General features: G+C 47.3%; 2 protein-coding genes across 4 annotated transcripts in view; one reads left to right on the top strand and one right to left on the bottom strand.

The window, feature by feature from the left end:
* CDK15 (cyclin dependent kinase 15) overlaps positions 1–769 on the top strand; it is a 33,799-nt gene extending 33,030 nt beyond the window's left edge. Inside the window, exon 14 of the mRNA XM_072040421.1 lies at positions 104–769. Within this exon, the coding sequence (XP_071896522.1) occupies positions 104–213 (110 nt within the window). The 3' untranslated portion in view covers positions 214–769. The remainder of the gene's footprint in view (positions 1–103) is intronic.
* Positions 1–27,653, bottom strand: part of ALS2 (alsin Rho guanine nucleotide exchange factor ALS2) — a 216,680-nt gene that overhangs the window by 72,491 nt on the left and 116,536 nt on the right. For all 3 annotated transcript variants that reach the window (XM_072041083.1, XM_072041084.1, XM_072041085.1), the window contains 2 exons: positions 5,911–6,040; positions 3,693–3,807 (listed from right to left, as the gene is read on the bottom strand). The gene's annotated coding sequence lies outside the window, so the exon portion shown is untranslated. The remainder of the gene's footprint in view (positions 1–3,692; positions 3,808–5,910; positions 6,041–27,653) is intronic.

Raw genomic sequence — 27,653 nt, 5'->3', positions numbered from 1 at the left:
CAGAAGAGTATTAGCACAGTGAAGGAAAAGGACCTTTCTGCAGCTTCTTCTTTAACCTGATTTTGTTGTTGTCGTTGTTGTTTGCTTGTTTATTTTTCTACAGGACAATCAGTGCTCACAGTTCCAGCAGTGAGACTGCAACCTGAAGTCTGTGACCTGTCTGCTCCTTACCAAAAAAACCATCTCTCCGAACGTTCAAGCAAGTTTTGGTAGAAGGCAGAACTGACTGACTACTTCCTGGGTAACCATGTGGTTACCACTGCCAAAGCTGCTGCCATCAGCCAGAGCACATGAATTCCTCTGGGCACTGGAGGTGGGAAAGCAAAACCCATACCCTGAGTTGGATCACCACACCCCGGGCTGAGGACAAAGTGGGAACTTTTCTCACATTCAGAGGGAAGAGATCGGCAAGCCAGTGGCCCCCAGTGCACAGTGTGCAGTAGTATGATGGGAGGTCTGGGTTTGTTTTGTCATATTCCCGAATCTCAGACCAGTGCCCTTTCCTCTGATGCCTCCGCAGTCAAAATATGGTTTCTTTTCCACATTGTTTAAACAGACCAAATTGCTTTTTTTGCCTTTGTCTATGTCTATTGAGTTCACATTTTATAGCTTACTTGTTTTGATTTAACACACAATGGAATTTGCTCAATGAAGTACCAGAAATGACAAAGAGCTCTACCCAGGGGGCAGAACAGCAATGTTGCAATGGATGTTATGACAGTATGTACATTCCTCCACTGCAATGAATAAAGCCATAGCTTTACCTTTCTCGGGTTCATCCTGTCTCACAAAACCCTGCCATGGTGACCCACTGATCTGCAAACTGGTGTTTCTCATTGAAGTCTGTTTTTTTTTTTTTTTTTTTTTAAACTTAGGACTCCAAACGGTGTTGTTGCTAGAAGCAGACGCTGGGCATTTTCTAACATAATTCAGTTACCCTGCCATAGGTCGTACTTTGATTTCATCTGTGTCACTGTGTCAGCGTAACACTGGACCAACATCACAAAATGGAGTTTAGATCAGCCAGATTTTATGATAAAATGTGCTTCCTATGCACGTGCCAGAGCTAGGCAAAATCTCTAGTTTGTAACATCCCTGGTTTTAATTGAGCTGTAATTTAGTATGAGACACTTCAAAATGATGCTTCAGCATCATCGTTTTTCATTTCTTTTTTGTTACAGAAAACCTCTATTACCAAAAGATCACTTAAAGTCACTGTTAATGAAGGAAGTTACAGGAACATAACCTTTTAATATATCCTGTGTCTTTGTTTACTTTGTGCAATTGTTGCAGCATGTGTCCAGTCAGCGTTGCTGGCTGGGTCTGTGCTTGCAGGGCAGACCTGGCAGCTGATCTTATGGCCAAATTAGCTTGACTTACTGCCTGCAACCTAGCTGCGATAGCAGGACAAACCTCAGCCACCCCTCTGTGCCTTCAAACGCACATAGACTGAGTTTACTGCTATAAGATCAGGTCCCAGCACTCACTGCTCAGTCTCGCAGCCTCACTCTCTTCCATCTGGCCTCATCACATGGACAACAGCAGGCAGACAGGACAGCCTTGAGTCTTTTCGAGAAGGACTTGATGTTGCCAGCCCTACAGCCAGATTGGATTTTGGAATCAGCCTGAATTCATTCCCTGCTCACCTGCTTGGCTAAGGGCAGACACGGTGGCTGTTCACTCTGTGATCAGGGAGGAACTAATCCTGCCAAAAAATGGTTGTCATTTCCATTAAGGCTTCTGGGACGGCTCACTTGAGGAGGGCTCTCATGCTTCAGTGTTTACTGAACTTGGTTTTGGCCAGTTTTACCTTATTTTGAGACTATTTCACAAATATATAATTTAAAATAGTGAAACCATGAAGAAAGTAGGAGATCCTCCTGTTTTCTTCTGTGTTTTGTTTTTTTTTTTTTTTTTGTCTTTTTTTCTTTAATATTAACCTGGCTTCAAAGTGATTGTGTTCCTTTGTGTTCCTTTTTTAGGCTGCTTGCAGAACATACTAAAAAAGCTCAAATGTCAACCCAAGTATTCTTCTGCAGTTAATTACAGGAAAACATTCTATAAGTGATGTTTTCAGATTATTAAACTTTTTTTTTTAAGGCATCTGGATTCAGACATGCAGGCAAGGTTAAAATGAAATGGTAATTTTTTTGTCATTTTAATAGGCTACCAATGGAAAGCAGGGGGTTCTGTGTGCTTTTTCAAATCTAATCAGAAGTAGATAGGCATCTAAAGCACAACAGCCTCACGCTGCTACATGAGAGAATGGAATTTCCTGGGAACATAATAAAACTGGCCAGCCTTCTTTCAGTGGCCAACCTGAGTTAGGTTACAAAAACAGACAAAACCAAATAACTAAACATACCAGGCTCAATCATGAATCCATGGACCCCGAGACACACAGTAAGAGACAAAACACCATCACAGTCTCTTCCTTGTTCTCCTTCTCGTTTCAGGAAGGGACCAGATAGTGCCAGGCCTCTATTCCAGAGTGATATATGCTCCGTGCCCATACACCATCTATTTTCTACTCTGTTCCACCTCCTTCCCTCTATCTGCTGAGCAGAAACGTATGGATCATTGGAGTATGCTTACTTTGCATGAAAATGCAAAGAGAAAGCAAAGTAACTGAAGTCACTAGTCCTGAGAATATTTGGCATTAGGATTTATTTGTCTTTTTGATTCAGGACTAAGGCCATGTATTTTTATTCTAACAGAATTCCTTTGCAACAGGGGCAGATTCTGCCCTCCATTACAAGGACATTTGAAATAACTCTTGATATTGATGAAATGAAACAAAATCTTTGTGCATATAAAATGAGGTCAGAGTATGGTCCAGGGTGACTTATTTTTTAAATTCACCTTTCAGTAGAAGAAAAGTGTGCAGATGTCCTGCCTTTTGTTTTTCAGAAAGTAGTGTCAGAAAGATTGACTTGGCAACGAAGATGTAACAGCAGAGTCTGGACGCTGGACTTGCAAAATAAATGCAGCCATGTGTCACTTAATAGAGAGATCCCTGGACCAGCAGATCGATGTACAAACAGGACAGATGGGGACTGACAATTGAAAGAATGTAGAGGCTGATCCAAGGCTTACAGAGACCTGTCATTCCTGGGGTTTGCCTACAATCTCCTTCAACAAAAGAGCTCCTGAGGGAAGGAGGGGATTAGTCAAAAGTTGAGTGAAGTCTCCAGGGAAGATGGCTTCTTGGATAAAGTTGTCAACAAAAGGAATTGTTTAAGACTATTTGTTATAATTTCCTAGAGGGAGCTTCTGCCATCACTAACAGGATTACCAGCATACTGGTTCCACACCAGCAGAGCATTAGACATATGCATTGCAGACTGGTTGCTCAGAGCTGAATTCAGGGGTCTTCTTATACTGGGTCCCAAATACGTGCAGGTGCTGATGAGCAGAGGGGAGATGGCAAAGCACTAAGATGAAGCCAAATACAGGTCATTTCTGGTCCAGCTGTTGCAGAGAGCCCTAGCTCATTAATGAGTTACCAGGGTGTTTTAATCTCCTTGATCTCATGGCTGCTGACAGACTACAAGAAGTAGTCTAACTAAACTAATCTGAGGTGAGTGCTAATCAAGATACATGGGGAAATGACCAGGAGCTCCTTCCCAGCTACAGTTACTGTGAAATTTCTCATAGATTTTTTTACTGGAAAAATCAGAAAAACAACTTACTGCATTCATGTACTAGGCTGCTTGGTCTCAGTTATCTGGGATACTTTTTCTCACTTTTGGGACATCAGAAGCCAGAAGCCTCAGTGTAACCTCAGATTCAGCGTAACCAGCAGATCTGGAAGGAAAAAGGAAGACAGAGCTAAATAATTAAGGTGTAGGCATGCAAACTTTCTTGAAAACTTCTTATTCATCTGAGTAGTGTCACTGGCATGACCAGGGGAACTTCTGTGAGTAAGAATTATGCAGAGCATTGAGGTATTGAAACAAAACCTGTCATAGAGCTAAGACAAAACACCAGAGAAATGAGTGGCAGCCATAGAAAGAGCAGGAAGAAGGCATTTTGTGCTAAGGAAGCTGCATTTCTAGCCCTACCCCAGTCCATTGAGTGCTAACCAATCACTGCAGACCTGGGCAGGAAGCAGCACAGATGTTTACGTTCCCCTTTGCCCTTTCTAAATCCATAATTACAGAGAAAAAGGCATACAGGCTAGCTGCAGGCACTGCTCAGTTAAGAGCACAAGAATTATTCCTTATGTTATTGTCAGAGTCCTTAATGATCTCTGCCTTGATAAAAAAGCCAGCTATGTTCCAAAAACATTTCTACTTCTAGATTGTATGGGCCCAGATCTCCTAAATACCAGGCACTTTCAAAGTGAGTGCGGATGCCTGACTTCACTTTGCAACGCTAAAATGAATTTTGTCTCAGTATCAGGACCTTACACATTTCATTTGTTTTGCAATGAATCTGGAATTACTATGACCTCACAGCAGTATAAGCAAGATCCAACTAGGGCCTATAGAATTCTGCCTGGGCACGTATCTTTGTGTCAGCCTCCTATGTACAGGTTCATTTGTGAAGAGAAGGGTAGTTGGAACCCCTTTTTGAAGAAAAACAATAGCTCTTATGCACATTGGCACTGGCTGTTGCATTGCAAAAGCTTCTAAAAACTGCTACAAAAAGATGCCTTTCAAAAGTGGATTGCAGGCAGTGTTTTAAGAGATAGCTCCCCACTTCTGAGTTACGCTGAGTCATAACACTTCCCAGGTTCGGACGGGGGTCTGGCATGCCTTTTGGTCTCTTGGAGATGGCAGTGAAGAGCAGTGAAGATGCAAGATCTCTAATGCCTGCCATGTTTCTGGTTGGATGTCTGGTCCTAATTGGGAGACACTAAATGCTCAACATATGTTAAATGAAAGGATTTGTTATGCATGGACAGCAAAGAATCTAATGGTGGGAACTGAAGCACTTTCCTCATGGTGTTTATCAGAACATCAGTGGTAAATTTCTTCTGCCCTGGAGCAGCAGAGAGAATGGTTTTGCTGTTTTTGCATAGCTGCTACCCCATAATGGTCAAAGCTCTTATGCTCAGTTGCCAAAGGGCCAAATGATACCTGCTACATCTGTATCTCCAGGGTGGGAAAGCCAGCAAGACCCTGGCAGAAGGATGGGCTGCAACCCAGCACTCTTCCTCTGTTCATTAACCCAACATCAGAGGCCCAGTGCCCTAAATATGTCAGACCAGCGAGAGAAATTGCCCTGGAACCACTCCTCTCCCACACTAATGGACTACTGTTTACATCAGGAGCACTCATCTCAGCAGATTTTCCATCCCCTGGGCTCCCCAATCTCAGGCACAACAGCTCTCAGGGAAAATGGATGTGGTGTTGTAATGAGTCAGGAAGAGTGAACAAGACACATATCTGAATCTATGTACCTAGTTCGTGCCACCCAAAAAGGGGGCCTTGATTCCCCATTTCTCTCTCTGCTTATAGCATCACAGTCTTTCTCTCTTTTGTTCTCTGGCACTTTTCTAATCCCTTGATGAGCTGATATAATTTACTAAACAGGTGGAAGACGATTCGCTCTTTTGCTGGCTCAGTTTTTCATTGCTTTAGTGAGCTGTATCAGATTATGAAGGGGTCAAACAAGTACCACACTTCATGCATGAATGAGTGTGGAGTGGGAAAGGAGGAGCAGGGAAAGACCATGAAGTTCATACTCCTATCTCCAACCTACCCACGTCCAGTTCTTGAGGGTTGTCAACCCTTGTCACATCTGGAAGTTTGGTGTTCTGTTTTGAGGTAATGACTGAACAGGTTCTGTTGAGTAAATGCTCAGTGCTGCTATGGTGTATGTGGGCCCATCTCAAACCTAGCTGTTTGCTGTTGAAAACCTCACAAAAAAACCCAGACACTGCTAAAGAAGTGCAGGACTGACCTTTTTCCAGAAAAACTGACTTTCTCTTGGCAGAGGTAGGAAGCCTTGGTAAAGCAGGTGAGAGTTTATGAAGTGCACGTAAATGGAGATTTTTGTTCATGAGGGTCATCAAACGGTTTCTTCTCACCACCTAATAAAAAATTAAAAACAAATTGAAATTTTGGAGAAATCCTTTAATTTCGAGAACATCATCTTTTATGCAAAGAGAGTTTAACAGCAGACTTAAATATTTGCTTTAAAAACATCCTGAAGTAAATGAAATAACTTTGTTCCCAGGCCAAGATTCTGTTTTACTTCAGGCCAGAGCAAGTTCATTGGCCAAATTACATATCCCCAAGAAAAAAATCAGAGGGCTTTAACATTGGCAAAAGCCTGCCTGTAGTGGTGCAAGTGGGCAATGCTCTTTAAAAGGGAAAAAAAAAAAAGCGCCAAGAAAATCCCCGGTGCAACCCAGCACCGCATTTGGGGAGCACAGATGAAAGCCCTGATGTGGGTCATGTGACAGGTGTCACTTCAGTAATGATATTGGGGCAGAGATAAAAGTCCTCGCCGGCTGCTCATGTGACACAGCTTCATTACTCACACAGCAGGTGGTCGAAGAGTCTCAATGCCTGTATTTTTTTATTATTTTTTAATTTTTTTTTTTTATTCTGTGATAATGAGAAAATGTTTAAACTTCCATCCCTGTGTTTAAACACTTCTTCATGCTGACAGCAGCAGGAGATCCCTTGATCAGCTGTCAGATTGGAAAGTGCAATTTTTCTGGAAAGTAAACAGCGTGTTTGCCAGTTGGAAATCATTTTCTGTTTGTTGGGACTGCTCGTCGCGGAGTGATGGAGCCATGTCACTGCAGCTGACAACTCGGCAACAGGGAATAGAAAACAGCCTGAAAAATGGTTTTTAGACTCTGCCTCTGATAACAGGAGCCTGAGATTTCTGACACTTCCCTATTGTTATTGTGTGAAGAAACGCCATTTAGGGATTGCTTCTGAAACTTTTAAGGCAGCGCCTCAGCATCAGTGTGAGTATGTGGGGCCTTCTAAAAGAAGCTCCAACATTTTAATAAAAGCTTTCAGAGAGAAAAACGAACAGGACACACAAAGGAACGGGGTGAGTGTGCAGACACACAGTGGTGGAGGTGGCCAGGACTCATACCCAGTGAGCGAGGAAAAACAACAACAAAAGTCTCCCGATATTGGAAGATATTTCCTGGCTCTGATGTCACAGAGGCTTGGGGAAATCAGTGTGAGTTTCAGGTGAGACGAGGAAGGCAAATGTGGTCACAAGATTATGCCAGCGAGCTCAACCCAGTCACGGGGCTGCCCGGGCTGGGCTGAAGTTGGAGCCCAGCTCGGCTCTTCTTCCTGAGCACCCTGGAATCCAGCTAAGTGCACTCTACAGGTTAACCACATTTATTTCTTTTCCTATTAGGCAAATATCTTCTCAAAGTCAATTCTCACGAAGAAGAGATACAGATATAATGCACATAATTTTAATTAAAATTAAGGTTTGAATGTGCATATGCAGAGGCATACACAGCATTTTTCCTATGCAGACACAGACAACATCTTATATGCAGAATCAACAAATCAACCTGATTTCAACACTGGGAAAGTTAATTACTCAGAACACGGCTTGGATTGCCTATTAGATTATTTGCAGCAATTACATTACGTGGAGCCTTGGTAGTCTCCCAACAAACGCTTTTCCCTGACGGCTGTGCTGCAGTGTCCCACAGGTGTGCTCTCCTCTCCGCAAAGCTCCCCGTGACGAGCTCCCCGCGTATTACGTCTCCAAGTTTGGTCTCATTAAAGCAGAAGGCTCAGTGCCCCGTTGCTATCTCACTTGTACCGGCAAAGCCCTCGAGCTGCTGCTTTGCTCCCAGCTCAGCACTCTGCGAAGCCCAGGGGAAGGCCCCACAGCCTCTGGGACAGGGACAAGGACAGGGACCAGGGATGGGGTTGGGGACAGGGGTGCTGCTCTGCTCCTGCCCAACACCCAGGGAACTGGGGGCAGAGCCGGACAATCAGCAGAAACGATCCCAAGCAAAAAGATCAGATCAGAATCTGGCCCTTTGTTAGCAGTCATTAAAAAACATAGCACTTTTAATAGGAGCTTATTCAATTAGCAGACTAACAGGCTCCATCAGATAAGCAGGGGATTTCCCTGGGAATCTGAGTCACCGTGGCACATAATGCTGAAGCGGCTCCAAACCCTATGATTAACCCTCTCGGCACTGAACCAGATGAAGAGGCCAGATCTCAAGAAAGGGGTTATTCCTGGATTCTTAAGGGACAAGAAAAAGCTCTCTGCTGCATCTCCAAGCCCCTGAAAGGTGCCAGTGCCGAGTGTGAGTCACACATGCTGGAAGGAACCAGGAGGATCGTGGCACCAAACTGTAGCTGCTGCAGACAGGAGACTCGCCTGATCTCTGATAAACACGCTGACATTTGGCAGCCTGACAGCTTCACAGTTCCATAAGAGGCTTCCTAATTAGAGCCTGGGTGAGAAATAATCCACAACCTGAAGTTTGTCTCTAGCTTCCTTGCTGTACTTTTTTCCCCTCCTCTCTGCGCGCTTTCCTCCTTTTCAGTGTTTTCTCTCACACATTCTCAGCACATCCCCTCCCTGCAGGCGGAAGCTGTTTGAAACACCAAGCAGGAGAAAGGTTAATTTTTGCCTGTCCTCTCAGCTCAGAACAACTCTCAACAAAAGCACCCCTCTTGCATTCCAGCGTTGCCCTTGAAGGAGGCTGGGAGATAGCGCAGGGGAGAGGACAGGACATGTTGGAGTTTATAATGAGGCAAAGTACAACCAGGCTGGAAGGAAACCAAAGCAGTCCCATTCATTCCTAGTCAAACGAGTAGGGTAAACCCAGTGCTCCTAGCAGCAGGAGAATGGGAACTCTGGGTCGGGATCCAGCCCTGCATTTTGCTTTGCTCCTGTTGCCCAGCTCCAAGCAGCTGACCCCAAACAGCACATCGCAACATCCTGAGCCTTTCAGCTGGAGCCAGGCTCTGAGTTTAGCGCTGCCTTTAGGGCTTCCAGTTCAGTGGTGCTGCTCTGTCATAGCAAGACCTTGATCCAGCTGGTCTTACAACGGAATACATCTTTTAGAGATATGAACGGTTACAAAGGCAGATCTTTCAAAGCCACATCACGTTCCACTCATTTACCCCATCAATCCATATTCCCTGAATAGTTCCAGAAAAACTCCAAATGCAATAACCTACGAGTTTGAGATTACATTAACGAGCAACATCTGCTGAGCCAAGTCTAACTCCTGTACTGCGTTTATTTCTTAGGGAGTTACTTGCTGATAGTGGGATTGTTCCTTGTTAATATCCCGAAGTCTTTTCCAGAGTAACAATAGGGGTAGCAAAGCTGTTCAAAGACAACAGCCAGTATGCACCCTACAATAACTGGGATACAGACACAAACACCACAATCCACATTATATTGAGGGTTTTCTATTCACTGTTCTCCTCAATTAGAACAATATTCCCTGGATAGCTACAAGAAACGGGAAGAAATGTGATTCTCCACATACATCTCCCAAGACAGCTGAATGTGTGTTACCACCATTCAGCAGGACCCCAGATGACGACATGGGACCAATACCTGCAGATATTTAACTTCAAGCTCTCTCCAAAGGAAAATAAATAAATAAATAAATATTTCATTCAAAAATATGCACTTGAACTACTTCCAGGACAAACATTTTTGTTGCTGAGATATACTGGAAGATCAGTCCTATAAAGAGGACTGGGAGGTCCTTGAGGAGCGTTCTCTTTTGAGGTTTTCCTCTGTGGGTTTTGTTATAGTTGCTGATGACCAAGTGCTTCACATGCAGGAGATTTCTATGTATTGTACAGCTATGAGAAGAAATATGGACCTACACCTCTGTGCTGGGGAGAACATCTCTACATGAGGACTGGAAAAGTTTGCAAAGCCATTCTTGGCTGTAATGCCTCCACTGCTAAGATACTGAGGCTGAGAAAATTGTCTGCTGAACAGATATTTTCAACAAACAGATGTCTATGAAGTAAGCAGAGCTGGTCCCCGAGGTTCTAACTTTAACAAATTCCCCGAATAGATTGTAGCTGTGTGTTTTGTACCATTGCTTTCTACAAAAAGGAGTATGGATTAGTACACTATTTATAGAGCCCAACCCACTCACTTGCTCGGAGCACCCCTGAAGCTGAGGGAGATGTAACCGCATTTGTAGCCAAACACCACCTCCAGCGTCCATGTAGCATCATACCAAAATTCTGCCTTTCAGCATAGAAGAAACCTTGGGGAAAAAGAAAAAAAAAAAAAAAAAAGCAGAGGTTGTTCTGGACCCAAAATAGCTGGCTCCATCCCTGCCCTGATTTTTTTTTCATGATAAATCAGTAGAGATAAAGATGGAGGAGAACATAGACGTGGCGAAAAGCTCTTCTGGAGGGCTGCCTGGGGAGCACATGAGGCAGGGCTGGCTCTGGCCTCCCTATCACTGCAGAGCGGGCACAAAGGCCAGAAGAGCAGCGTGTTACACAGGCATGCCTGCTAGATATGAACCTTTTTAAAATTCAGATGAGTCAGCTGCCACAAAGATTAGTCAGGGTGACATGGTGTAATACCACAGGAGAAAAGAAAAAACATGGATACTTTTCAATTAAACTCCTTTTTTTTTTTCAGAGTTTAGAATTTCGGTCATTTTAATCCATTTTTAGACTAAGTCCTGAAATACAAATACACAGTCTGGAGGAACTGCTTTTAAAATCTATGTATTTTTTGAGGGATTAACTCAAGTTGATAGATTTAGTCCGTTTTCTTAATTTTGTTCATTTCAGATGTTTAAAAAGAAATTTAAAATAAACAAAATCCAGTCGAAAATTTGGCAAGGGCTGAATCCTTTGGGCACAGTTTTCCCAGGAGAAGCGCAGATCTCTGATAAGCAACAGCAAAGATGCCGCATTTCACAGCTGCATTGCAGATCTGTGGCCTCTCCAGAGACTTGCACACTCTAAACAGGGATTTCTTTAGTTTAAATGCCAGATCCGCTGGGGTCCCAGTGGAGCTCCAGAGGGGCATTATCTAGGAAAATGGGGCACGTTTAATCCACTCCATCAGTAATGCCGAGAATAGTCTCAATATTTGTGAAAATCAAAACCAGGCGTGATGAAAGGTCCTTCATGTCTTGTGTAGATTAAACATCACTCGCCAGCCTTCCCCAGGCAGCTGGGCCATAGTTTGTTTGCAGTATCTCTGTTTATGATATATACATGTAGGTCCTCCGGTGTCTGGATGGAAGCAAGTATGAGCTAGAAAGCTGGCCTGGCTGGGCAATTTCCTGAAGGATGTGCTGGCAAGTTGAGTTGTTTGATAACCACAGGTGCAAAAGGAAAATAACAGCTCTGTGCAACACAGGCTAATTTTGGCTTCACCCTTCTCACTGGGAACGGCTGTTGCATTTTCTGTGCAGAACCTTCCCTGCTAATGAAATCTCAGGCTGTTTTACATTTTGAATGGAATTAAAATAAAAAGGATGAAAAGATTCCACGGCCTCTGAACAGAGCTCGAGTTCGTCACCATGTGACAGTACTACCATGGCCAGCTATCCCCGTCACAGGGTCGGGAACAGTCTAAAACACGATGCTATTTCATACATCTCCCCCAGGCAAGTAGTGCCTGCGCTGATGCTGGTGAGCCATGGGGTAAGCTGCACAAACTTGCATCCTGTAAGTGCTGCAACGCTGCAGGGCGTGCTGCTCTGACATGCTGAGGGCTTCTCACCCGATTCTGTCTGCTTTTATACAGGAGCCTCTCAGAAGCCATTCAGTTGGACGCAGACCTGCGAGATTTCATTCACCCGAAAGCAGACTGTCTGCAAGGGATCTGTGAGCAGGGATGCTGATCGTCCGTCCCTCTGTGGATCCTGAGCAGAAAGGGCCAGGAGACAAACCTGGAGACCGCTGTGAGGCCCCAAGCTCGAGCTGTGTATGAGGCTCCTGCAAGCAGAAGGAGGAGGCTGCTGGGGGGGGTGTAAGGAGGCGACCTGAGACCCAGAAGCTATTTGGAGCTGAGAGAAACCCCAGAAAACATCTACCCAGCCTGCGGAGAAGGGACAGTTATGGTCTGGGCACAATGAATGTAAGCAGACAGGTCGCCAGCTCTCACTGTGTTTGCAGGGAGCTGCCTGCCTGTGCCAGGCTGCACCACAGCCACTGCCAGAGGTAGAAGATGCTTGACTTGCTGCAACTTTGGGAAAAATGGGCAGGCCTGGTGCCAGACAGTGCCTTGGGCAGCTGTGGAGGAGATGCCCCTGGAAGGACTACTGTCCCCCCGGCTCGTAGCTGTGCTCGTGCTTTGTGCAGGCTGATCCCCCCGCTGCCACCGAGGAGGGAAGGTGAGCCTGGGGCAACCGAGCGAGCCCCCCAGCACGATCTGCACGCTCACCAAGCATCCAAAGCACTTTCAAGGGGCTGAACAGATCTTTCCTTGCCAGCACGATTACAGCTGTAATGAGATTTGAAGCAAGCCGTTTCTTCTAAACAATGGTGCTATCTCATTCTGCCCCATTTAGATGATAATCTGCTCTTCCAGATATTAATATTTTCGTATTAATGTAGATCCTTTTATCCCCGTAGCTTAGAACTGGGTTCTGATTTATTAATAGCTGGCTCCCCCTGGACCAGGGGAACAGGATGCTGCGTTGTGACGAGCTTAATAACTCGCTGCTCCCCATTAGTAAATCACAGGCTAGCACTTCAAATTTGCTGCGAGATTTGGGTTGACTTTCCCTCATCCCTTGAAGCATCTTAGGGCTGTTGTGCAAAACTCTTTGCTAACAACCTTGCTTAAATCAGCCAAGTGATCTGCTCTGGGTTCAACCCACTTGACTGAACTTTTACCGGTATTTCAGGGAGCAAGGGCAAAAGCAGAGCTAACAAATTTCACTGGCTTTTCTGATCAAATGGTGCCAGGGCACTTTTCTGGAGGCACCAGCAATACGTAACACCCAGCAGAATTAATGTATTTATTATTTTAGAAGAGCTCATGTTTTTTTAATGTCTCCTGGTTTGAAGGAAGGGTTGAAAGTAAGGGCAGCCTATTTGCATTGTGAATAAAGTTATCTGCCTCCTCCACCCCCCAGAATATGCAGAAATAAATGCCTTCTAATGAACCCTGGGGGGCTGCAGCTTTGATATGGATCTTGCCGGGGGTAGAGTGGACGGGGAGGAGTGCTCGCCAGACTGAAAGGCTGCATGGCATGGGGGTAGGCAGTCTTCCTCAGAGGGAGAGAGAAGGGAAATTGGATTATCTTGCTAGCAGTTGGTGTTTTTCTGTCTCCAAGAACTTGCAGATGAGAGGTCCCAGTTGGGAAGTTAAATTCAGCCCTCTGCAAACAATAATATGTGTTTTTTTTTTCCTCATCTGAATATAAGAGATGATCCTGTCCAAATTCTGGAAACTTTTTTCTTTTGCTCTGGCTGGATGCATGTGGGCAGAGAAAAAAAACTGCAGGATTTGAATTTTGGTTTGGTGGCTGTTGAAAGTGTTCCCTATGTGTGTTTGTGTGTTTGTAAACACAGATTACTCTTTGAATGTGACATCTGGCTTTCAAGGAGCTCCCACAGCAGGCAGAATCACAGCAGTACACACTTCAGTTCCCTCAGACAAATCTATTGTAGGACCGTGTTTTGCAGTTTACAGCACACCAAATAAGCTCAAAAAAACAACAAATGCAGCTGAAGCCCCTTAATAGAGACAATCTGGTTAAATGGGTTGCTTTCTGGGAACAAATTGTTGAATAAAAAGAACACCCTGGCAATGGGAAAGTTTTCTGCGCTGCCAAGAGGTTCCATAAAAAGACCATTTTACAGCGTTAACCCGTTCCCTGTACAAGCCCAAGTGTACCGCAGAGGATCCCATGCTGCTGGGAAGCAGCAGCACCGAGAGCTGAAATACAGCAGCCGGGGACAGAAATGGAGCTCGGCATCCAGGGTGGCTGCGCCTGCTCCCTGGGCTGCAGCTAGCAGGGGATGGTGCCGTGGGGGTGGCACCAGGCCAAGCAGCTCTTCCCCGGGGTGCAGACACGATGGTTTCCTAACACAGGGGCTACACCAGAGTGCTGAGCAAGCTCCTGGGCATATGGGATGTGCCGAGGGAGAGGCAAAGGGAATCACCGGATTTCTGTCCTCTCCCACAGGAGAGTAGAGCAGAACTGATTCTGCAAGGTAACTGGGACAGACAGGAACAAATCAAGATGTGAAGTTGTGCTGCTGTTGGTTTTCAGTACCAGGATGCCACCCCAGTAAGTTTCACAGGGTTGCAGCACCTTTATGCAAAGCCCCAAAAGCAGCATGTTGGGATGATTTGCCCCGATTATCTGGGGAATTTCTGCAGCCTTTTTGAGAGAGGAATTTGTCCCCCTCCCCCCTTCTGTGCAAACAGCAGGCGGACCGTGACACGGAGAGCACTCTGGGCAGGCTCTGCTATCAGGCTGCAGCTCCAGTTTTGACTACGCGGCTGCCTGCGTCAGCTGAAGCCATCCTGCTCCTGCTCCCCTTCCCCTCCCCGCTGCTCCCTGCCCCTGCTCCCTACCAGCAGCTATACCAGCACGCTGGCTGTGTAGCACATGCTGAATGAGAGCAGAGAAGTGATCCAGAGAAAAAGCAACCCAAGGGAAAAAATGTTTATTTTTCAGCTGGATTGGCTCCTGCTCTGGGTCACTGCACAGCAGGGCAAAGCAGGGATGAGAGCCAAGTGCCGAGGACAGGGTCTCTAAGCTGTCAGTCAGTGAAGGTCCCCATAACCACTGCCCCCTCCTACCCCTCTGTGTGGTGGTTTACGTTTCATTTGCAATGGGCTTTCCTTACTTTCCCCCCAAATTTAGATTTCTGCCGCACGTGGGCTGGCTTTAGCGCCAACCGCTTCAGTACCAAAAGGTGTCACGGAATTTTAATGACCACAGATGGCCACAACTTCTGTTCGGTGTCTGATCCGACCCCCCTGCCCCCCAAACCACCACCACACTGCCACCACGGGCCCCTCACGGCGTGCTGGGGAGAGCTGGCTCAGGTGAGTGAGTGCCACCGGTCCCACTCCGCTGCTTGCTGCTCAGCCTGCATTGCCCTGCCCTAACAAAGGCGATGGAACTGCACATAAATACAGGAGAGTCAGCAGCAGAAAATTCTGTAGGTGAATGTGGAGTAAAATCCTTGTGATCCACCTCCTTCAAACCATTCCAAATCCATGCCCTTGGGGGCTTCAGGAGCCGTATTAGCTGGAACACCTTGTTTCTGTACTGGAAGATTAGATTCCCACATTTTTCCACAGGCAAAGGAAGCGTGCCCAGATACAGTTCCTAGCAACTGCACAAATTCAGTGTAAGCAGTGGCCAGATGTTGGCAAGCAGAGGCTGAAGAAAAGCGCATACTATTTTCTCATTTAAGTATATAGGAAAATGGATCCTCCTATCCAGCTGTGAGCCTTTCCAGAATACATCCTGGAGTACAGCTGATGTATGTGCCTCCCACAGCTCGCAGGGTTTGATGCTGTTCCAGGCATGCTTCATGGGGAGTATTCCATTCAAAATAATTATCAACTTGAATAGAGTAAGTACCAATCTATGCAAAAGCCACTCTGGCTGCTGCCTGGGAATAGATTACAAGGCGCATTTGGCTATTGTGTGCATGCTTGTAAATTTTAAAGTGCTGGGTGAGATCTCTGAGTCTGGAGAGCATCAGAGGGTCTTGAGAAGAGCAATTAAATGTGGGACCCAAATCTTTCTCCTTCTTCCTCCCAGAGGAGTCCCAGTCTCTATTTGGTAAAAGTCACCGCGGCTTCAGTAACTCCTAATAAATCTTACACTAGCTTCAGATTTGGGGATCCCACACAGGAAAAACCTGCTCCCAAACTCTCATCTCCCATCTTGGTTACATTAATTTCTCCTTGTGGTCTTTCCTTGACATCCATAATGCTCCACCTCCAGTCCAGACACATCAGAGCGGTTCAGATCTGACTCAGGCAGCGCTGCCACCACACTGATTGCTCTCCCTGAATCCTTCCACCATGGCACCCTTTCCATCACACCACGTCACACGGCTTTCAAGCTCCTCCCTAACCCTGCTGCTTCTTATTTACCCATCAGATCTTCCTTTACAGTCAGTAGGATGCAGCTACCCCCTTCACTGCTCCAGTGCTAGCTGTTCAGTTTCCTCACTTGCATGAATTTCTTAAATACAAGAATCTTTTGCAGTAGCCATAATAATGTGCCTAAATCAGTCCCAGACTTCTATACTTCGTGTCTCCGTGTCTTCCTCTTAGGGGAGCAAGGGCAGTGTTTTCTGAGGTGCATCTCAGTATTGGAGACCCTACGGCAGCTGAGACAACCTTTTGTGTAGTACATGCATGCAACGAAGTCACTGAAGACGCAGCAGGTTTGAAAAGCACCTCGCTGTGCCCTAGAAGCACAGCCAGCTGAGGTGCAAGTGTCCATTCCCCACATATGATCAAGGTCTGTAGTCTGGGCCACAAAGTTGTGAGACTTACGCTGTGGTGTGATTATAAAATAAATCTGACTTTGTGGTTCCCAGTATTAGATCAAAAATGCCACAGCCGTATGACATGAGGCAGAGATCCAGCCTGAGCTCACTTCTCCAAGTGCATTTAGAAAATATGTTTAGAAAACGTAGATAAATTTGTCTAAATGCACTTAAAAATTAGACAAATCTGTTTGACATGGCAAGACAACAGGCTGGGTGCCATCTGCCTACAGCAGGCTACTTTTCCTGCCAACTCGGGTACAGGCTGTCCACCACAGCCAGTCCAAAACAGACGTAACAGCAAAAAGTCACATCAACTCTGCCTCGTGTGCTCAGGTTGGTTTGGCAGAAATGCTGTTGTGTGCCCAGCACTAACCCAGGTGAAATGGAGACTGCTGGGTGAGCTGTTAGTGCGCGGATCCACTGCGCCAGCCAAACCTGGGCCTTCAGAGCACTGGTGGCTTCTTTCCTCCAGGACATGGCAACGTGTTCTGTGTTTGCAGCTGCGTGGTTCACCCTGCTGCAAAGAGTTTTTCAAAAACTGAGGCAAGGCAAACTGTGTGGGCTGCAGGCAACGCCGAGACGCCAGTATAAGGATACAGTGTTCAGACTGGCAACCAGCCTCCTGAGATGAAGACTCTCACAGGCAAAGACTGACTGCTCTAAAGAGCATCACCTACTGTGAGGGAAACTGTGCTGGGTGCCCCCTCTGCATCCCCAGCATCCCGGGAGAGGGCTGCACAGCTGCAGAGATGCGCTTGCGGCCGCAGAGGAGGGAAGGGGTTAACTGGATGCGGGTACCCCCCTCTCTGTTGAACTCATTGATTCATTTTCTCTGTTCCTATTTCTTTCTCTCACTTTCTTCTTCTCTCTCTTGCAGACTGATTAAAAACTCTTTGAGTTTGAAGGTTTTTGTGTCAAAACAGCTCAGCTGCCAGCTGGGTGCCAAGCAGTGAATATTCATGGTATTTAAATGTGACAGTACGGTGGGGGCTAAAGGACGGGCTAGTTAGCTCTTTTTAGATGGAGATTAGCTGCCTCTTTGCTCCTAATCACCACTGTTGTTGAAATATTACAGCTTCTGTTACAACTATTAATGTCCTAAATGAAGAACAGGCTCCTCTGAATAACATCAAACACGAAATGGTCACTTCCAATTTCAGCCCGCTTCGCTCCTCTTTGCTCAGGCGCGTTTCCATGTGCAGCTGGAGACCTGCCCGGGCACCCCGCGCCTGCCTTCACAGCCTGCTGCAGGAGGGGAGCCGCCCCAGAGCCTGACGGGCATCTGCCTCTGGAGGGCTGGTTCAGGGCAGGTCAGTGGGTGGCCAGAGGTTGTTATTTACCTCGTCAGGACAGTGCCTACTTGGAGGCAGCGGCCTCATAGCCGATCCTTCATAGGCGAGCTTTCAGAATCTGCTGCTCTAACTGGAGCCCTTGTTCGCAGCCCCAGCACAGGATGGAAGGCAAGGAGTTTTTTCTTGCACCTAGGAAAAGTCTCGGCAAGTGTGCGCCGAGGCCTGCCACGGCGGTGATGCACAGGTTGGCACGGCGCCGCGCTGCTCTCCGGGCTGCTGTTAGCTAGGGACAGACAAAAACCGCAGCCCTCGGTTCCTCCAGGACCGCTACTGACGGTGAGGTAAGCTGACAGGCTCCTGCCTGGGCTTTACTCAGATAAAACTCCCACTGAAGCCAGAGGCTGGACAGAATTTGTGCCCAGGCGGTGTGAGTTAGTCCTTTCACAGCAGGATCTGGAGGGAAGCCTGACGGAAAATACTTCGCAGCAAAACCTGCCCAGATGTGCGCTGCTTGTTTGGCCATTTGGAAGCTCTCCGCATTCATCCGCAGAACTGCCCGGCGTTACCCAGGAGCATGCCTGGCAGGGTGACGAAGAGGAGGGAAAACCCATGTGTGGTCCTTAGGCTCTGGCAAGAAATAGCAGAGCAGAACACCAGGCTATTGATTTCGTGTTTGCTTTAAAAACAACCTAAGTGCATTCCTGAAGCAAGGCTGGTCTGGAAGCCTAAATAAAATAATATTCTTCAGCCTTGAAAACTGACACTAGACTTCAGTGACTGCTTTAAAGTCCTGTCCCCCAGACTAAGTCCCGCACATTTCCTAAGCTCTTGTCTACACACAAAAATGGTGCTCCTTCAACAAGACCAGTGTAGCTAGAGCAACACAGCTCTCCCCTCTCCATCCCTTCTTCCTTCCCTGCGTGAGCACTGTTACAAAGCACATTTATTTTGACAAAACCTTCCTTATTGGAGGAAAATATGCTTTTACCAATATGGGGCATACTAGGTGCAGCACACCTAAGGGGGTTAGTGATTGCATTACTATTTTGGTAGCAAAAAATCACATCCTTGCACTGTCTCGGAAGGGATGTGCGGAGCAAACCTAGGGGAAAAGGCAAAGATGCATCAAAAGAGGTCTGATGCATTTTCCCGCTGCCAGGACTGAAGTGCTGCATTCCACAGGACACAAATGATCCCATCTGAGCTAGGCAGGGGCTTCTACAACACTCCCAGGCAGCACAGTATCTGGCTAAAATGTGGGCTCATTACTCGTAATGCACAGGCAAATGGGCACTAGTCAGACCTTCTGCAGTACAAGCAGGTCAACAGAAACTGTGTTAGCTCAGTTCACTGGAAAACAACAAACGAAAAGCAACAAGCTACCAAAAGCCATGCTGCATTCACAGATACAGACAATAGGTTTGAGCACTGAGCTGTTAGAAATGCTATCCAGAAATGATAAGAGAAATATGTGGACCTGGCCCTTTAAAATTCCTGCCTCTCCAGGAGAATCACACTGAGTAACACTGTTCTCCCAAAGAAAAAAAGAAGCATTTTTTATATAGGATATACATCCATTCCCTTCTGGCAGAACATCAGGACTATAGATTTCGACAGATTGCATTTGTTATTCAAGATGCTTGTGGGCTATGCAGTTGCAGAGGAAAACCAACATGATTTCTCCTTGGTATCTTAGTAAAGGCAGCCTGCTTTAGATGCTGATAACAACAACAACAACAGACTCACAGCTTCTGTCTTGACACTCAGGATTTCCTGCATCAATCCCATTACCACTCAGACTGAACGACTTCCCAAGCTTCTAAATGCAGTATTTAAAGCTTCACCAGTTCTAATATTCGCAGTAATAATATCAAAGCCTCCAGGTGTCTCATCCCTTGAAGTCAGGATGACCTGAATTGCATTAGGTTTTCCCTTGAACAGTGGTTGCTTCGTTCTTTCTAAGTAAATCAGATGGTACTTAGTACATACTTCTGGAGGAAGCAAAAACAAAAGACAGATGGATGTGGCTCCCAGCAGGCAGCAGTTTGAAAACACGGCACCAAATACATCAATAGTCCCAGTCTGTTCTTTGACATACTGGAGTGCCTCTTGCCTTCTTAAAATAATTTTCTTCAAATCTGTTCAGCCCCACAAATTGTGAGCTCCAAGGCTGTATGAAACGGGAATATCCCCAGTGCAGGCATAGCTGAAGCTGCCAAGTGGTACAGCTGTACAGGCAGAAATGCAAGAATCCTCCCCTTAATCCATGCACTAACACAGGGGAAATTCACAGACAGGCAGTGTTAGCCAGCAAAAATGAAGGGAAGAGTAAGAGGGCACAGTGCCTGCTGTGGGGCTGGGAGCCCTGTGCTCAACGGCTGCATCAGCGAGCTCCATGTCCCAAAAAGGAGCAGGAATGCTGAGAGCTGGTAAGCTAAACTGCAGCAAGACAGGAAAACGGGGGCAGAGCTCTCCAGGCTGAAAGGATACTCATCAAATGGGCATATTTTTCACGGGTGGACAGTACACATCCCAGCACTGCTGCTTGTTAGTCAGGACAGGAACAAAATGATAGCCTATGCTGACAAAGGGTGGGCTATGAAATTCCTAACGCCTTTCCTTCTGACACCAGCCATCACAGAGTGAAAACCAGCTATCTGATCAAGTGTCCTGCCTCCCAGGAGCCCGACAGAAAGAAAGGACACAGAGAAGCAGGCATCACTTCTCTGGGTCAGAAATGTGTAAGGGCATCCTCCTTCCTTCGTAACTCCATGTGGAGGGCTGCTTAAGCTGTTAGGGAACAGCAATTTCTGCTTGTGAGCAGAATGAACAGAACAGGCGTGCCCATCTTTTCCTTTCGCTGCTGCCACATAATCTCATCCATGCCCTAGTTCATCCACACCTAAGCACCAGGTTGCCTTCCCCTGCTTCACTGCAAGCCTCGCATCGTCCCTCTCTCCCACCCATCTGTCCTCCCTCTGCAAGCCTCCAGCCGCTGACCCCGTGCCCCGCTCAGTGCCTTCCCCTTCCTGCTCCCTAGCTCCTTTGTGTCCTTTCAGCTCCTCAGTCTTTATCATGCTGATCTCTCCTCCCCAGCACAGTTGCCCACTTTCCAGCCACAAAGCCTTCCCCCACCTCCTCCAGGGACACCACTTCCAAAAGCAGTCCCCCCTCGTCACCAATACCTCTGTTATCTCACACCCCTCCTGTGTTTGTTTCACCTGCCTGGAAGTGATTAGGGGCAGACAAGTCTGCAGGCCAATGTCCAGCTTTGATTTATAAAGTGATTGATTAATGAGGATTTTTGTCTGCTTTTTACGGAGGATAAGCATGGATGTGCACCACTACGGCCCTCCACCATTTGGAAGTTGTGTCGGGTCCCCACTGTCTCCTGGTGGTCCAGATAGCCCAGCTAAAAGCTTTCTTCAAGCTCTAAAATTTCCTTGGGACAGTGCACCTGCCCTGCACACTGCATGGGGTCATCCTCAAGTCCTCTGGCTGGAGCAAAACGTGGCTCAGCTTGGAGGAGTCATGCAAAGGTCCCTGAGCTCATGAGGAGCATGGTCCCTCTGCACTGGCCAGGCTGCAAATGGGCTCTGAGGAGTACCCTGGGGTTCATCTCACTATTTGATTTAGGTCCTGCTGTCTTTGAGATCATCTCCTTCTTTTATCCAGCTAAGTAAGGACTAGTTTACCTAAGTAAAGACTAGTTGGGCATCTCTGCTAACAATTGCTGGGCAGCTTTCACCTCTGACTGATGCAACTTAAAGCAAGGACGAAGAGCGCCTGGGATAAGAAAGTATTCCCTGAGCAAAGCTGGTGGTAACCAACCTTTTCCTAAAAATGAACGAACAAAGCAGTCTGAGAATGGCTGGCAAAAACACAAGCACCTGTTCCCTTTCCCCAGAGCTCGAAGCATCCAGTTGCCCACCTCCCTGCTGCATCTCTGCAAAACCTGGTGTTACGCATTCTCCAAGTGTGTTGGAGATGTCCCTGCCTCCAAGGACATTATTCCAAGTGGCCTGTTTTCCATGCACTCATTTTTAGAAGTAATTATGTGATTAGTAGATAGAGGCCAAAGAAATGAATGTTCTCAATCATTCACCTCCAACATACTTGAATTTTCTTGCTCTCATCACCTTGCACCTACATCCTGGTGGCCGTGTGGCCTTTTTTAGGACTTCTACATAAAAACTACACTTCTGTGCTGTCCATTCACCAGCAGAGACAAGGGTACACCTCACCCCAGAGAGCCCACCTGGGCAGGCTGTGGCAGGAGGCACAATGACCTCCCAGGCCTCCCAGGCCAGTAGCTGCCTGTTTGCTGCTCTGCTAGCGCCTGCCCTTCGTGGTGCTTGACCCTTCCAGCCCGGCCCTTCCACCAAGCCGCAGTCCCTGAGGAGAATGACTGCATCTGCATTTTCCTCTCGCTCTTTCTTTCCATTGACCGGATCTCTGTTTGGTTACTTTCTAAACTTATTATTCCCAGTTTTTAGCGAAGACCATTCTATCTCATTATGGTTTTGCTCATTAAAATGTTCTGCATTTTCATGGGGGGGGGACTTCTCAAGGCACGGTGTCGCTGCTGCTTTGTCAAGTAGCAGCAAGCACAAGGAGGAAGCTGCCTACAGGGGCTGGATTCTTTTCACAGAACTGCAGGCCAGCTTTCCTCCAGGAAAGCAAAGTCTCCACGTGTCCCCTCTGCCAGCCGGACCCACGGCCAGGCTCTGCACGGAGCTGTGAGCAGAGCAGCCCTGCTAGCAGAGGAAGCACTGGGTAATGGCCCGGCCCCATAAAGCACTCCCAGCTTCAGAATCCCAACCCTGGACAGGATTAATTACCCAGCAAGCGGCTTGTTAGAAGCAATGTTGGCACGCAGATAAGGGAACTGAAATGGAATCAGCCAATTAGCCAGCCGATGGTGCTGAACTAAATGTGACCCCATCGTTAATTGTGGTTGTTTCTCAGCAGTTTTTTCATCGTGTTGGGTGCTCGGGAGAAGGGAGAGAGAGAGAGCTCATCCAGGTGCTTCATTTATTTCTGCTCGGCAGCAGGAACTGGAGGATACAAGCTTCATGACAATCGCACGGCAGAGCTTTAAACCTTATTACACTTACTCTTCCTGAAAGTTATAGGGGAGATGAAAGTCCTGGAAAAGCAGAAAAGAAGGGCTCCTCACACTCTTTAGCGGAGTAAACAGCTGTTCAATATAATGAAGCCTTCTTAGCGCAGTTTACCTGAAGGTAAATTTTCTATGTGAGCGGTGCGGGAGAGGAATTCCTCTCGCTCTGTGTGCTGCACGGCTCGTGGCCCAGCTGCACCATGCAGAACGGAGCCAGCACTCTCAAAGCAAGTTGACATGAAAAGCTTGGGATGGCCTCGAGCTACAGCCGTGGATCTGGCTCCAGACTTCCCCTCGGTTCAGAGGTGTTTGAATCTCAGCCCCTCGCGGAGCCTTTGAGCCAGATGGAAAATCCAGGAATGAGTTTCCTTAAAGTTCAAGAGGGTTCAAGAGGTTTTGCTTTAAACCCATCTCTGGGGATGACCTAAAGCAGTCAGTGATGCAGAACAAAGGTCTGTCTTCTTGTGACTGCTCCCCTAAAGGAAGTAGCTGGACAGTTCTTTGTTATGAATTAATCTCACATGCTCCTGATCAGCTAACACTTCCCTGGAGGAGGAGCGTGATGAAAGAGCATCAGTCACAAGAAGCAGTACATTAATTGCTAAGGGTGGGCTTGTTTCCTGGACGTAGCTGAGCCTGCACTGATGTAGCCACAGGCGGGCCTGTAACACCTCTGCCATCCCCAGCTTGGACATCAAGTCCCTCTCTTTCTGCATCCCGTCTGGCAACAGCCACCGTGGAGGCTTAGCGCAAAACCCAGGAGCGGAACAGAATGGAGATTCTCCCAGTTTCCTGCAGCCTGGAGCACAGAAACTTCCTGAGCTGGAGGCTGCAGCTACATCCCTGAGTTTAACAGCCCTTTACTAGCTAACCCCTTTGAAATCATCTATAACCATGTCACTGCCTGCATCCCGTGACAATGAGTTCCGGGTTTGGCCATGTATTGATGAAAAACAATTATTTTCATTTTCCTTTAAATCTTTTCCTGATAACTTTGTTTGATGCTTCCTAGTTCCCATGCTGTGAGAAACAGAGAAGGATCATTCCTTTCTCACATCTCTGTGTACTTCGTGGCTTGATGGGTCTCTGGCATAACCCCCTCAGTTGTCACCTTCCTGAGCTGCAGCCCCCTAGCCCGTTCAGTCACTTACTCTTCATAAGAGAGTCATTTCATACCTGGTGTCTCTGTTCTTGCCACTCCTGACCCACAGCTCTGCCATATTTCTCCCTGGGGCTGCTCCCACCTCTCCCTGCCAGGCTGAGCCCCCCATCAGCCAGCAGGATGCCTGCCAGCACTGCCACACTTTTTCTCATTCCACTACATCCTCTCTGGGGGACCAGGGACTGCATGCAGCATTCAAGACACATATGCGCCGTGGATCTGTACAGCAGTATAATGATGTTTTCTGTTTTGCTGCCGGCTCCTTGCCTAACTCTTCCCTCCCCCATGTTCAGTCTGACTGATGCTGCACAGTTTTCCTCCCCAGGATGGCTCCGGATCTCCCTTCTGGGTGGTAATAGCTGCTGTATGTACGCATCCACTTATCATTGTTTTTCCCCACATTACTTCTCCATTTATCAACACGGAATTTCATCTGCCATTCTATCACCCACTCACTCTGTATCCTGCAGCTCTTTGTTCATTACAGCAATCTCATGGAAAAACAAGCTCATTACAGTTGAGAAACTCACGCCTTACTCCACCGACTGAGGGGCTGCCTGTGTTGGAGGTGGTGCTGACTGCTTGAATTTCTTCCCAGCTATTAACAGAGGGCCCAGTGTGCACTCTCATCCCCTACCCAGAGGGGCAGGACTGATTGAGGCTCCTTCATCAGCCAAAAGGGCAAAGGATCACATGCACAACACACCATTATTTCCCTACTACTGGCAACTTTCTCCCAACAGACTGCTAATGGCAGTCACCTACCAGACTCCCTCTGAAGCCACCCTTTCCCAGCCCTGCTGCTTCTGAACAGAGGGGGAGAGATCAGCCGAAGCAAGACCTTTCTCAGCACAGCCCTAACTTTATGCTGAGGATCCACGTAGAGCTAGGAGAAGGGAAGTGCTTTGGGCAAAGCTATCAATATCTACCATAACACAGAAATAAAAAACAGAGCAGGGAAACCCAAAACCTTATCACAGCAGTCACTCGGACCCATTATCATGGAAGGGATCAGGGCCAAGCAGTAGCCTCAAGCGTCTTTCCTCCAGCTGGGTATGCCACGCAAAAACACTTTCCCACCCCTCTCTGCAGAGGAGACTTCTCTGTGTGGTACCCTGAGGAGGAATGACCCAACGTCAGTGTCAATGCTGTTTTATAATTTTATCTCCTTGTTCCTGGTTATAGGCTGTTACAGCCACTGAAACCATTCCCCTCCCTTGTGGAGCTCACACCTGGCAAGCACATGGACACATGTAATCTCATTTTCTCAGGCCCTTTCTTATCTACATTACACTTATTTACTTTTTTTTTCTTTCCTCACCCATCAGCCTCTCAGGGCCTATTGTACATCTTGGTGCCTTTCCCTGAATCCTCCCCGATTTATCTAAACCTTTCAGCTGTGATGCAGCCCAGAACTGCATGCAGTATGTTTTGCTTGGGATCTCATCAGAAGCACTGAAAGGAACCAGTGCCTCCCTCGGCTGCGATCTGATGCCTTTCCATATGGAGATAAGAATCTCATTAGCTGCTTTCTCTTACTACCATACCACGCTGCAGTCTCACATGATACGCAGTTTGCTGTCCACTAGCACACTCCCATCTCTTTTAGCCTAACAGCTTTCCAAGTCCCTCCTCCACTAAGTTGCCATGGGCCAGCTGACATAAATGTAGCACACTGACTCGCCCCAGTCACAGATCGGGCTTTTTGTTTGGAACGATTCCTCTTCAGGCTAACCAGCCGTCTTTATCCCGTCACACCTCGTGTCACTTCTCTTGCACACTGCTGAACTCTGCAGCGTCAGGGGGATTTTTGTCCAAGAGGACAGCTGTAACTCTGTGCATTTCCACCAGCACAGCCCATGAGGTGACTGAGTACTCTGCCTCTTGAGACACTTCACCCCCTAGAATTTTGCCTTTAATTTCTACCATGTACACATGGCCTACACACGGTATATTGCCAGTCAGCAGCCCAGGTATGAAAGTTCCTTTCCAGAACGGCTGTAAATTTGTAACTAAAACAATGCTGTGCCTGGTTTTTCACTTCCCTCCTTCTGGTTTCAGTGGCAGCAACCCCAGCACAAGGCAGAGCCCAGGAGTGCTGCCCTGAGATCTGTGTGCGGGGAGGCTGCCTGCGTCACGGGCACGCCGGGTTTCGGATTTCAGACAGTCCCGTACAGCGGGGCTAGCTCCCACAAATCCCTTCCACAGCTAGCTCCTACAGTGCACACGTCTTTTTGCCAGCTGCCCAAAATGTTGCACAAGAGTTATCGGGATTTAGACCAGAACAACAAGGCGGATTTTGGCCTGCATGCCCTTACCAGGAATGGGAGGCTTCGGGGAAGCGGTCACAAGGCCAGGAGACTCCTCTCATTGTGCTGCCGACTGCCTCTTTGTCACCATTCATCCAGCAAAAGGATGGGCTGCTGTGAGCGCCTTTTGCTTGCTCTCTGGAGAACTGGCATTCACAGCTGCAGAGAACTGTTTGGTGGAGTTTCCTAGCCACAGAATACAATAACCAGATGGAGAGCTGCTGGAGCACGGAAGAATGACAGGGGAAGACAGAAGGGGCAAGTATCTTAGCCAGATTCTTAACACACTGGCCTTGAGAAGCAAACAGAGTCCTTCGCAGCCTGCACCAGTAGGCAAAGATGTGCTTCGTCCCCCTATGTTAAAGCAACATCCCATCCTGTTCCCATGAGCTCCAGAACCTTGGGTCCACGTTGCACAGCAGCCTTCAACAAAGCCACGGGTTCTGCGAGTGCTGGGCAGGCACAGAAGTTGGAAGAATCGGACTCCTGCGGGGCAGGTCTGAGAGCTGGGGCAGGGTGCCCACAGGCCTTTCCCCCAAAACTGAAGGTTGCCCGTACCACAGCCACTGCCTGCACAGCTCCTGGGGAGAACGTCAGCCGGCTTTGCAATGAAAGGCCTATGGCAGGCAAAATTTCCTTCTCTGTGTCTATTCTTTATATTTTCTCAATTTCAAGTAAAGAAGTCTGTACAGATCGGTTTGCAAGGCTACGACTGGCACTTTGTGAACAATTTAAGCCAGAATAAGGCAGCACAAGGGAGGATAAAGGTGCCTTTACACAGTCATATGCTCCCTGATCAGTTCTTAAGCTGTCAGGAGCTTTCTCGGTCTTTGCTGAGCACTGGGGCTAGAAGAGACTGATCTCATTCAGTCTTGGCCTGCCAAAGTCTCCGTGAGCTCTTGTAAACTGAGCACAGCCTCAGCCATATTTGCTATACTGGCCATTTCCAGGGCAAGTCAGCTGCATGTGCATACCAGGGAATTCCACAGATTCTTGTTCATAGCAACATTAAAATCCCCTTAACAACAATTAGCACAGATAAGGGGGTAGTGTGGAACTAGAGATCTGCTCCACAGATTTTCCTTATCCCCTGCAGAAGGTCTGGTTGCCTTTCACAGCTCAGCCCATCTCCTCAGCCTGTTCTCAGTACCCACCCAAAGACAGAGCACAGTGCTGCTGCTCTGCTTGCAGACATGAGGTGTCACTTGCCAGCCCAAATTTACACCGAACATGTTAAAGAGGTAACTCTATCCTTGCAGACTTGATGCTGGAGCAGGTACCGTGTGTTATTTTCCACGTCCTCCTTCCCTGCAGCTGACAGAA

Source organism: Anas platyrhynchos, chromosome 7, assembly GCF_047663525.1.
Source record: "Anas platyrhynchos isolate ZD024472 breed Pekin duck chromosome 7, IASCAAS_PekinDuck_T2T, whole genome shotgun sequence".
NCBI lineage: Eukaryota > Metazoa > Chordata > Aves > Anseriformes > Anatidae > Anas > Anas platyrhynchos.
Note: the sequence above shows the minus strand (reverse complement) of the source record. Positions and strands in the feature narration are given on the sequence as shown.